Source organism: Ochotona curzoniae, unplaced genomic scaffold, assembly GCF_017591425.1.
Source record: "Ochotona curzoniae isolate NIBS_2020 unplaced genomic scaffold, NIBS_Ocur_1.0 scaffold_3208, whole genome shotgun sequence".
In the NCBI taxonomy this organism is placed as follows: Eukaryota; Metazoa; Chordata; class Mammalia; order Lagomorpha; family Ochotonidae; genus Ochotona; species Ochotona curzoniae.
The window spans coordinates 37,159,761-37,172,009 of record NW_024467106.1 but is presented as its reverse complement, the minus strand read 5'-3'; the positions used below and the strand labels follow the sequence as shown (position 1 = coordinate 37,172,009).

Here is a 12,249-nt window from a genome sequence, read left to right as displayed (position 1 = left end):
TTGGGACCCTGCACCCCTGTGGGGGACTTAGAAGAAGCTTCTGGCTCCTGGCCTTGGATCGGCTCAGCTCCAGCCACTGCAGCCATTTGGGGAATGAATCAGAGGATGGAAGATGTTTCTCTCAATTGTCTTTCTCTCTGTAAATTGGATTTGCCTTTCCAATATGTATATAAATAAATAAATCTCAAAATGAAGATTAAAAGAACAAAAAATGTAAGCATAAGAAAATTACATGTTGTACTGAAAACCAGCAAAATAATGATGCAAATAACAGGAAATTTTAAAGAAAACAAAAAATAACCAAAGGAATGTGAGATTATAAACTGAAAGAATACATTACATTTCCAACAACACTGACATTTAGTGATCAATACCAAGACACAGTTTAGTTAAAAATTACTGGAGTTATTTTTTGCTTTTGGCTTCTGAATCCATCTTTCATTTCCTCCCATGGTCTACACTCATGGACAACTGTTTGGCCCACTTCCAGGCATCATCTCTGCAGGTGGGGTGTCTAACACTCTTTATTAAATAAATCTGTGTTTGTAAAACAAACAAATAAATAAATAAATAAATAATACCAGGGCCCAGCACAATGGCCAAATTGGCTAACTCTTGCCTTGCACACGCTGGCATGCCACATGGGTACCAGTTCATGTCCCAGCTGCTCCACATCCCTTCCAGCTCCCTGCCTGTGGCCTGGGAAAGCAGTTGAGAGCAGCCCAAAGCACTGGGACCCTGCATTCACATGGGAGTCCCAGAAGCTCCTGGGCCTGGCTTTAGATCAGCTTGGCACCAGCCACTTGGAGAGTAAATCAGTACACAAAACATCCTTCTCTTTTTCTCCCCTTCTCTTTATAAATCTGCCTTTCCAGAAAAATAAATAAATCTTTGAAAAAAAATTACTGGAGCAAAAGAAGGAATGGAAACACATGACCACCTGTAAACAACAATGCCATCACCAGCCCTAGCCATCACAATGCCAGTTGCTGTCTTCCTTCTCAACTCCTTCATGCCAGTTAAGGTGTTATGTTAAGCTGACCTAACTTGGACTTGAGAAAAAATACTGTCAGACAAAAACAAAAGTAGGTTCAAAATCCAGTCGCATATGCTTAAACATAATTTATTAACCACAATGCCACCATTATTTCAAAAGCACTCACTGGAGATTAAAAGAACCAGTCCATTCAGACAACGTAAAAAAAGCAAGAGAGGAGTCACCAAAATTTTGGAAGTTGAACCACAAATAACTGAGTGGAAATGACGTAGTAGATTTAAAAAAAAAATTGTCTATGAAGAGATGACACCAAGAAATAGCGTGACTCCACAAGAAAGGCTCCATCATGAAGATCCCAGGTTGCAACAACACAGAGAAGATCAGCATGATCCCTACGCAAGGCAGTGAAGTGCAAATTCATGACATGCTCCATAAAATTCGAAGTGCTCCAGAATCTCCTGAGGTTGTCAATATCCCTTTTATCACTGTTACTGCTACTGCCCATAAGTAGCAATGATCTAGTCCTTATTGAGCATTCATTAGTGCCACACGGACACACGCTGGCATGAAGATGTTGAACACTCCTTTTCACCACCCTGGCATCACATTAATATCTTTGTTACATGTTTGTCAACTTTATGGGAATGAGGCTCACCTTCATTTTCCTTCTCATGGTGGACTATACCTAAGAGTATGCATAATGGAAGTACAGCAGAAATTAATATACTCATAGGTAGAAACAGAGAGAAGTATGCCCCTGTGCATGCAGTACAAGGATGGACTCACAGTGAAACGGCTGATAATCTCCTACACTACAGACTACATAAAAACTCCCCAGTGATTTGTAAATATCCTCAGCCAGCTGCCCTTCCTCCCATTCCTCCCCCGACAAAACAAAACCAAAACCAAAAAACAGAATTGCACCCATTAGTGAGTGTCATCCATAAAGGTTGTGACTCATTTGTCAGTGTCTTGCTCAGATACACAAGCAAACACCATCAGATTCAAGGGAAGTATAAAAAAAACAACACACAGAAAACAACAAAAAAACTGAAAGAAAAGGCAAAAAGGAAAACTTCAAAATTGCTAAAATATCCAGTAAATGTTACATTCATGAAGCAGTGGTACACAAGGCCAAGGCCAATTAAGCCCCGACAGTTTCACCCAGAAATCTCTGGAGATGCAGACATCTTACTACTTACACAGATGGTGAAAACGCAGCAACCAAAGCAGCCAGGCGCCAAGTCCCCACGGCCCTTGTGCAAGTGACACTAAGACGAAATGGAAGCAATGACAATGTAATGATGCTACAAAGTAAAGCCACACTGAAGTTAAGCCAGCCTGCAACTAGGCCTTTACTGAGAAAGGCAGACAGTGCTGGGATAAATAAGTGCCTCACAACCCCCTCCTACATAAAGGGAACCTCCCCCAAGAGAGCAGGGCAGATGCGACAATCAAACAACCGTCCTATCCAACACTGCCTAACTTGTTCTGGGAAGGACCACAGGGTGCTGCACAGACTTAGGGCAGCCTGAGATTCAAACTTTCTGCACTGCCAACCAAGTTATATATAAGATCCAAGGGTAGCAAACTCCGGCTCCAGCCACTGGCCTACAGACACAAAGTATGGTGCTGTTCTAAAAACAGAATATTTAGGGGTCTGAATAACCTGCTGGCAATACCGGCATCTCATATAAGCACCAGTTCCGCTCCCAGCTGCTCTGCTCCCAGTTAATGTACTGGGAAAGTGGCAGATAACAGTTAAAGTACTTGAGTGCCCTGCCACCCATGTGGGAAACCTTGATCGAGCTCTGGGCTCTTGGCAGAGGTTTAGCCCAAACCCCTAGCCACTATAATCACTTGCAAGAATGAACCAGTGTATCAAACTTATTCCTTCCTCTCTCTGCCTTTCAAATAAATGAAGAATCATTTTTAAATGGAATACTGAGAGAATTTAAAAATACCAAAAAGTGTTTTGGATATTAAAATCCATACAGAAAAACTTAAGTCATTGGAAGAACTAGAAATGCAAAATAAGCAGTAGAAAAAGATGGAAAACTGAAACATGCAAACTTTAAAAGCAATTCTTGACAGCTATGAATGAATTCCAGAAGTAGTGATTTAAAAAAAAAATTATAGGGCCCGGCGCGGTGGCGCAAGTGGTTAAGTCCTCGCCTTGCACGCCCGGGATCCCATATGGGCGCCGGTTCTAATCCCGGCAGCCCCGCTTCCCTTCCAGCTCCCTGCTTGTGACCTGGGAAAGCAGTCGAGGACGGCCCAAAAAGCTTTGGGAACCTGCACCCGCGTGGGAGACCCGGAAGAGGCTCCTGGCTTCGGATCGGCATAGTATCGGCCCGTTGCGCTCACTTGGGGAGTGAATCATCGGATGGAAGATCTTCCTCTCTGTCTCTCCTCTCTGTATATCCGCCTTTCCAATGAAAAAATAATAAAAAAAATAAAAATCTAAAAAAAAAAAAAAAATTATAAAGGAATAGGGCCTGGCATGGTAGCCTAGCAGCTAAAGTCCTCGCCTTACACACACTGAGATACCATATGGGTGCTGGTTCTAATCCTGGCAGCCCCATATCCTTGGGACCCTTCACCTACATATGGGAGAGGTTCTGGGCTCCTGGCTTCAGATGAGCTCAGCTCTGGCTGTTGCAACTACTTGGGGAGTGAATCAACAAATGATCTTCCTCTCTGCCTCTCCTCCTCTGTATATCTGACTTTGCAATAAAATAAATAAATCTTTTAAGTTTTTTTTTTTTAAATCATGAAGGGATAGAACTTACCCAGGAAATATTTTTAAGTCTCTCAGAACTGAATGACAAGAATGAATGAACGCCTGCGACACAGGACACTGAGCAAAGCATACAAAGCAATCATATTAATTCCAAACAAAACAAAAAGCAAGCCAAAAAAAGAAGTATAATTATAGCCACTATATATAGTTCAGCCATGAACAGTATTTACATAGTCAAAATAGTGTAAGGCAAAAATGTTAAATAAGCCATAAACTGTGGCATAACTGCATGCTAACAGGATGATGAGAAAAGTATGTGCCTGGGGGACAGACAAGAAGAACTAGAACTTAATCTTCACATTGCACAAGAGACCATTAGCTGAAATAGAAGGCTGAAATGCAGAGAATTAGCAAAATAATCACGCCATTTAGAAACACAAACACTAATATAGCAAGGGATGACAGATTTGGAAGCAGTTACCTGTGCAGCAATAGCTGGGTATAAAATGGAGAGAGATGGGAGCACTAGCTTTCATTATGTAAACTGGGGGAGGGGAAAATCCTTTTGGACTAAACATTATTGATGTGTTTTGAAATAAATAAGAGAAACTAAAAATAACCTAATTTATGGATCAAACTGAGTCATCCTAGGCAGTATACTTACCAAATGCACCTAACAATGAATACTGTAACAGATCAAAGAAAAAATATATATAACTTGAATTTTCTTCACACCAGGTATCTTGCAGGTACAGGGACAGACTAGACTGCTACGTCATTATGAAGCGCAGAAAAGGGGGAAGGAGTTAAGACGTATCAGAAGCCAAAAGAGTTAGTTAAGTCTCATAAATTTTATGGTATTCCATTTTGCAAACACAGACTATTGAAAGATATCATATACACTGGCTAACAATTTATTTTCTTCATTGTAGCTACTTACCCAGGGACACAGGTGATTTGTAAAGAATCAGAAACCTGTGTTCTTAACTTCTAACTTTTTTTTTTAAGTTCTATTCTTATTGGGAAGGCAGACTTAGAGAGAGGAGACACAGATAGGGAGACCTTCCATCCGTTGGTTCACTCCGCTAGTGGCCACAGCGACTAGAGCTGAGCTGTTCCAAAGCCACGAGCTCCCTCCAGGACTCCCACGCGGGTGCAGGGTCCCAAGGCTCTGGGCCATCCTCTACTGTGTTCCCAGGCCACAGGCAGGGAGATGAGGCAGAAGTGGAGCAGCACAAAATGGCGCCTATATGGGATCCGTGCTTCTGTAGAGAGGATTAGCCAACTGAGCCATCACACTGGGCTCTTACATTCTTTTCATTGCACCAAAGCATTTTAAAACAAAAATTAAAAATAAGGGAACTATAATGGCATTTCCCCTGATATATTAATTAATCTCTCATTGTTTTAACAAGACTTTACTTGAATACAAAAGAAAAGGTGAAAATATGAAAAGACAAAGTTTTAAGTTAATACACTGGTCTTCACTTTTGAAAAATTAAACAAATACCATCAATGAAATGTTGAGCTGAATTTTTTCTTCCTACTTTTTATGATGGAACAGACTGAGAATTTTTAAACTCTCAGGCTGTCCAAATTGCTTCTGCTTTATGTACCTTGAAAATGGCATCAAAAAATGCTTATTTTACTGCAATTTGTATTAACTGTTCAAATGATTCAGAACACCTTTATTCAGATAACTTTTCACGCCATAGAATCTAATATTTTCTTGAGAATAGGCTTTGGTAAAAAGATTTATGAGAAAAGGATATACGACTTGACAGTTTAAAGGAACTGATGGTTTTAAACAAAAATGGTTTGGGGGTTTGCAGTGACTTTTCATGACTGAAAACGTTATACTGGTAACTTGATGATAGGTTCTTGTGAGATGGCTGAGTAAGTGGATTAGTAGAAACATGTTTTAAAAGTTGGCAAAAGCCTAGTGTAGTGCCTTCAAGCAATTGCTCAACAATGCAGAGCATCTATTACCAACTGCCACTCAGCCTTCAGAAGTTCAGTCAACTTCCTGGTCAAACATCAGAAGTGCTTGGCATTGCATAGAAAAATTAGATGCCATTTTCTCTTCGGTATTTTAATTTAGATAGTAATTAAATATTGCCTAAAAACACCACTTGCTTTAGCAAAAGGAGGGAACTAGACATAAGAAGCAGCAGGATCTATATCTTAGCCATCTATTCCATAATTACCACAGTATCTCTGGGTTTAAAGCATGAACAAGGGGCCAGTGCCATGGTATTATAGATGAAGTATCTACCTGCCAGCATCCCATATGGGTGTTGGCTCGAGTCCCAACTGCTCCACTTCTGATCCACCTCTCTGATAATATACCTAGGAAAGCAGCAGAAGATGGCCAAATCCATAGGCTCCTGCACCCATGTAGGAGACCCAGAAGAAGCTCCATGCTCCTGGCTTCCAACCAGTTCCAGCTATAACTATTGAAGCCATTTGCAGAGTGAACAAGCAGATGCTAGATCTCTTGCCATCTCTCTTTTTTACATCTACCTTTCAAATAAAAATCTTTTTTTTAAGACATGAACAAGAGTAAACACCTTAGAGGAAGCCACTAAATAGTTGTGTTGATATCTTAAAGAGCAGAATTAGATCAATACATGGTATTTTCCCATTATTAATACATTCCTAAAAATTTTATCATCCTAGCCATTCATTGTCAAAAAACCCTTAAGTCTTTCAACATTAAAAGAGCATTGAAACAAAAAGGCATTTGACTCAAAAAAGCAATGTAAGCAGCCTCTGGTTTGTACAGTTCATTCTACTGCACATTTTCCACTCCAGTCAAATGGTCTCTACTCCATCTGCACACTTAACACAAAAGACCCACAATATTTCCCAAAGGTGAGGACTTCCATCAGCCAGAAAGTACTCACAGCTTTTCCGATTTTTACGCTTAATAACACACATGCCACCTGCTGTACTTTACTAGTAAGTAAAGCTGATAATGTACTAACTCATTTTAGCTTTTACTTTAAATTAGAATAGAAAAAGAACTTGACCGTAACAAATGCATTTTTTTTCTTGTAGCCTTAACAATGAGAACACATTCACTTTGAACAGACTAAGATTTAGTTTTTTACTTATTTGAAAGGCAAAGATTCAAAGAGAGGACGAATAGCGGGGACAAAGAGGAGCTGGAGAAAAGAAGGCGAGAGAGAATCTTCGAGTTTCACTTTTCCAATGGTTTCAATGGCCAGGGCTGGGCCAGGCCAAAGCCTGGAGCTTAGAGCTTCTCCTGGGTCTCACATGTGGGAATAGAAGCCCAGGCACATCCACTGCTTTCCCAGGCACGTCAGCAGGCAGTTAGAGAAGCACAGCAGCTAGCTCTAAAAGCGACATCCAATGGGATGATGGCACTACGATTAAAGGTTTAACCCACAACAACGGCTCTTAGATAATTATTTTAAACAGGAAATTGGGTACCATTTTATTGCCAGTGGTCATTTGGATATTTGTAATATCATTTAAAGGCTATACAAAATTTCAACTTAAAAATTAGCCTGTAATAGATTTACCTAATTTCAAATCCAGCCTGCAGATCACTGACACAGGACCAGACGAAATGCTTTTGTATGCTTTATTTGGTTCACAGGCCAGATGTTTCCAATGCCTGACTCTAAATGATATAGGGTACTATAGTTCATTAGACTCAGGAGGGAGCAGCCTGGGGGCAAAATAGGTTAATACTACACCTGCAAAAGCTGGCACCCACTAAAGACACAGGTTTGTGTCTCAGCTGTTCCACTTTCAATCCATTTCCTGCCAATGGCCTAGGGAAGTAGTGAAGGTTGGCCCAACTTGGGAGACACAGAGGAAACTCCTTGGCTTCAGATTGGCTTAGCCACCAGCCCTGTGGCCATTCTGAGCGTAAACCAGCAGATAGAAGATTTTTCTTTTTCCCCTTCTTGCTGTAAATCTGCCTTTCCAAGAAAAACAAATAAACCTTTTTAAACAAAGACTCAAGGAGAGGAAAAAATGGTAAGATTATTAATATGCATATCAGAAAGATTACAAAAATTTGTAATTGCAACTCAAACGTTACATAAAGTTATTTCCATTTTCTAGAAAACTTTCTAAAATTAATCCTTATGTAACTTTTGTATGTAAGAAAAATTTCATGCTACATTAGTAGAGCATGGCTTAAGAAGTATGCCATATTTGTCATCAACTATAAAAACAACAGCTTCAGGTTTATATTTTAGGAAAATTAATTTATTTTGAGCAAAGTTTCTTTATCTAAACTTGTTTTGGTGTCAAATGACTGCATTTTGTAATGGAGCGAAAAACATCTCTAATTGTGGCAAGATATTTATTTATAGAAACTATGCAAAATTGCATTAATTACAACATCAACTTATCAAAGGATCCTGAAATTAATTTCACTTTTTGAAAACAATGTAAAGTCTTCAGATTCAGACAACAGTCTTTTATTACTTTTGGTTCATGGAATAAAGCGCATCAGATCTTCAAGTAACAGTATCAGATAAAATCTTACATGATAGAAGTTTCTCCTTTTCTGGTAGCTTGGAATGTAAAGGAAAATTTGTTCCTTTTTATTGAAGAAAAAACGTGAACAAAATGTCCAAGAGTATCAAATACCCATTAGAATGGTCTGTCTGCTAGGACTGCACATGGACAATTAATTCTGCACTGCTAAAAATTGCCTTAAATTAATTCATTCTTCCCTTTATAAAAAAGTTTTTCTAAGTCATTTCAGGTGGTGTAGCCTTTTAACCAAAACTGTGATTCAGTTTTAACTTAAGAAATACTCATCCACAGGAGACATCTTCAAAACAGTTCATATTTTAAAGGCAAATATAAATAAAAAAATAAATTTCTTAAACTGCTAAATGTGGGAGCAATAATTTAATATTCCACTGCAAAATATAGGTAGAGAAACATGCCTTGTCGATCTCTCTTCAGCTCCTAGGTTTGGTGCCAAAATATTGAAAGTAATAGGAAAAAAAAAGCATGACTCTTTGCTAATGGTTTATAAAGTATTAATTGGCAGACACAGCGAAAAACCTAACAAAGCATCCAGGCTACCCATCTATTTTTACCATGAATTCAAAAATAGTAATGTGTCTATAATACAAAAGTAACCAATGAAAGTTAACCATGGATAACATCAGGCCTGTGATGAGTTTACCTAATGAGGGTCACATGAGAAATACCACATAGGATCCAAATAAAACTTCAGATACAAAATTGTATGGCATAGCTTCATTCAAACACACTCAAAATTCAAAGTGCAGTTCAGTATCTAGGCTGGCTTTTTACATCCCCAGCTTTCATGAGGGCCTTAATTGCTCTTGCCCTCATCTCAAGTTCTAGCAGCTCCAGTTGCTGTGCAGAAGGCTGAACATCTTCTGGCGGAGGGACAGTCAGGGTGGCTGCTTTTGGTTCCTTTGGGCTTGACCCAGCCAGTCCCAGAATCTCATTCACACTTTTTTCAATGTCTTTCTGCAGATCATCTATCTGACCAGCATCACTTTGGACTGTATTTTCTGAGGTTTCAGGAGCAGCTGCTTCTTCGTTGCAGGGGCCTTCTATGTCGCTGTCATAAGCATCTGCATTTATACTGAGTACATCACTATCTTCCCCTTTGCCTGTAATAAACAAAAAAAGGGGGGAGGGGAGAACCAAATAACCTGAATACCCTGGGTCAAAAGCTTCCTCCTCTCCATGACTGAAGGGCTACTCTATCCCCCCTCCCCATCAGGGAATCCCAAACTCACTCCAGATTCCCGTTCCAACCCCTTTTCCCCTGACTCTTCAGCTTTCAAAACAGACCCAATTTAATGTAAATTCAAATGTATTTTTTTATTCCACTTAAGTAGAACATGGAAGCATTTAGAAATTTATTCCCTCATATGGAGTTCTCATGATCTGTTTTCCTAATTAAAATGGCTTTATGTTTTATATCACAGCCTAGTGTCTGCATTATAAGATGAAAATTAACATTGGAAATCCTTGGGATAGCATATTGCTAATTACTAAAGAAGTAAAACAGTTTTAGAAAATGTTTAAAATACTTTGTTCTGCAACCTACAAAAAAAAAAAATCACTGCTATGACGTAGATGGTAGCAGTTACCCCAGATCTTGTTGTATGCTTCTTCACACACCTGCTTCTAAGTCAAATGAGAATGCATAAGGGCAACATTTCACGAAAAGGGCTTTAATTAATGAAGTTCCCACCATGCAGGTTTCTTTAAATGCATGCAATGTAAAATCCCTGTAACTCAAGCTAAGACCTGATTACAGATGCACAAAATGCCTCTCAGCCATTTGGGCCCTGGTGCCAGCTGAGGATGAACAGCACTTTATTTATCAATTAAAACCCTAAGATTTTGTTGTTGTTATTGTTAAAGAAGGTAATAAGTTCCAAAACAGTGGGTAAAAATTGATTAGTAATAGTAGAGAAAACTTACTCATACAACATAGATTGAGAAGTGGAAATTTCCTATAATAGAAATACATAGAAAGGACATAAACAAACCCACTCTATTAATTTTATAACAGATGATTTACTGACCTTGACCAATCCTCCTACATCATTATAATTCAAAAATTACTCCCTATTCCAAAATTAAAATGGAAAACAAATAAATATTTTTGCATCACAGATTGGAAAAAAATTGCAATTTTAATTATCTGATGCCAAAGAATACTTTACATTATTTCCCTAAAGAAAAAAGTACTTTCAAGTAGTAACATAAAAATTGTGGAAAAAAAATGGATTTACCAGTTTTTATTAAGAAACAATATTTGGTATAAGTATTATAATTTGAGGCAAAACCTTATTTAAATAAAGAACTGTTAAGTGATTCATAGCCTCAAAGTCTAATTTTAATGCAGGCTTTAACCTAAAATTCTTAATCTATAGTCACTGGTTTTGAATGAAAATCTGAAAGCTATGTAAAGGACTTCAAAACTTAAGGCTTTGAAAATGAAGATGTGTTTTTCACTCTTGCACTTATTGCCAAATAACAAAGGGAACACACAGCACACAGGACAGGTGGAGAGAGGGGAAGAATTTCAGTTAGGAGTTCACATCATTACTCTGCGATGAAATACTTGATGTTTGCAAGTCCCTTGGCCTCTCAGAAACTTACTTCCAAAAAAGGAAAGAAACTTGTCCTAGACTATTTCTAATGTTCAAAATCTAATAGTATGCTAAGTTAGGACTACGCAGACACATATAAATTACAACATTTCAGGCTGTACCTGTTCCACTTTAATATATTCATCACAAGAACAATAATTCCAAACAAAATTTCTAATGGCAGCCAAAAAAAGATAAATTACAAGGGGATAAATTATATTTTACTAATTTAGTCTTTTTCTTTTACTAAACAACCTTTTTGGCAACAGATATTTTTAAAGGAAAAACTTACTTATCATGTTCACGTATTGTAACTGTGATATAAAAGTATCACATGCCAGTTTACCTATTACCTTAGTTCAAAGATACAACACAACTATGCAATCCTGTACACATGTAAAATCGCAAAACTTGAACTACACACATTTTATTAAATTAGTTTGCCTTGATTCTGCATGCAGATAAACTTGAAAAGGATAGCAAAACTTGTAAGAGCTATTTTCATTGAAAGTAAAGAATCTATACTAGTACAACCTAAGGAGATACATATTTGGCAAATCTTCAGTCTGACTGTCACTGTTACCCACCACTGAATCTGTATTTAACACCAAGAAACTACAAGGATAAAGAATGCTATTTATAGATAATTCTTTTAAAGAGAATATTGTGTTCCTTTTTTCTGAGAAATGATCCATGTCTTCAAATCCTTTCCAAATCACTAAGCAGCACTGATCTTGAGATTCTCATTTATTCTAGATCACTTTAAGTCTATTTCTATGAGCTTATTTAAGAAGTAACCACCATTAAAGAGCTCTTTTGCCTTTAGCTTCTCATAAAATATTTATAAAACCATCAACACCAAAAGTTTACGTCAAAATATTTATACACAACAGACCTAGTATTGCAAAAAGGAAAAAAATCTGGACAAGAAATATTTTCTTATTTATGATGTCTATGGGTATGTTTGAAATGTGTTAGTAGGCAGGATATGGACTTTGTTTTATATCAAAAACAGTACATACATTCTAACACTGAAGAAACGGTGGGATATAAAATTGGTATTCTTCATTTGCAAATTATCCAAAATCCAAATTGGTAAATCAGTACTGCTGAATGCAAATAAGGTTTCATTTGTCCACTACCTCTGAAACACAGACAAAAACTCCTTGTAGAAATACTTCAGTATAGGGCCCGGTGGCGTGGTCTAGTGGCTAAAGTCCTCGCCTTGAAAGCGCCAGGATGCCATATGGGCACCGGTTCTAATCCTGGCAGCTCCACTTCCCATCCTTCCCATCCAGCTCCCTGCTTGTGGCCTGGGAAAGCAGGCGAGGACGGGCCAAAGCCTTGGGACCCTGCACCCGCGTGGGAGA

At 38.3% G+C, this 12,249-nt stretch overlaps 1 protein-coding gene and 1 non-coding gene across 4 annotated transcripts in view; one reads left to right on the top strand and one right to left on the bottom strand.

Annotated features, from left to right (window-relative positions):
• The first annotated feature begins 1,327 nt into the window (after window positions 1–1,327).
• LOC121145152 lies at window positions 1,328–1,436 on the top strand. The gene has a single exon (XR_005881949.1). It is a non-coding gene; the product is annotated as a U6 spliceosomal RNA (small nuclear RNA).
• A 6,748-nt stretch (window positions 1,437–8,184) lies between these two features.
• The window catches only part of CAAP1 (caspase activity and apoptosis inhibitor 1), a 59,282-nt gene continuing 55,217 nt past the window's right edge, over window positions 8,185–12,249 (bottom strand). For all 3 annotated transcript variants that reach the window (XM_041004561.1, XM_041004562.1, XM_041004563.1), the window contains one exon: window positions 8,185–9,382. In XM_041004561.1, the coding sequence (XP_040860495.1) occupies window positions 9,030–9,382 (353 nt within the window). In that variant the 3' untranslated portion in view covers window positions 8,185–9,029. The remainder of the gene's footprint in view (window positions 9,383–12,249) is intronic.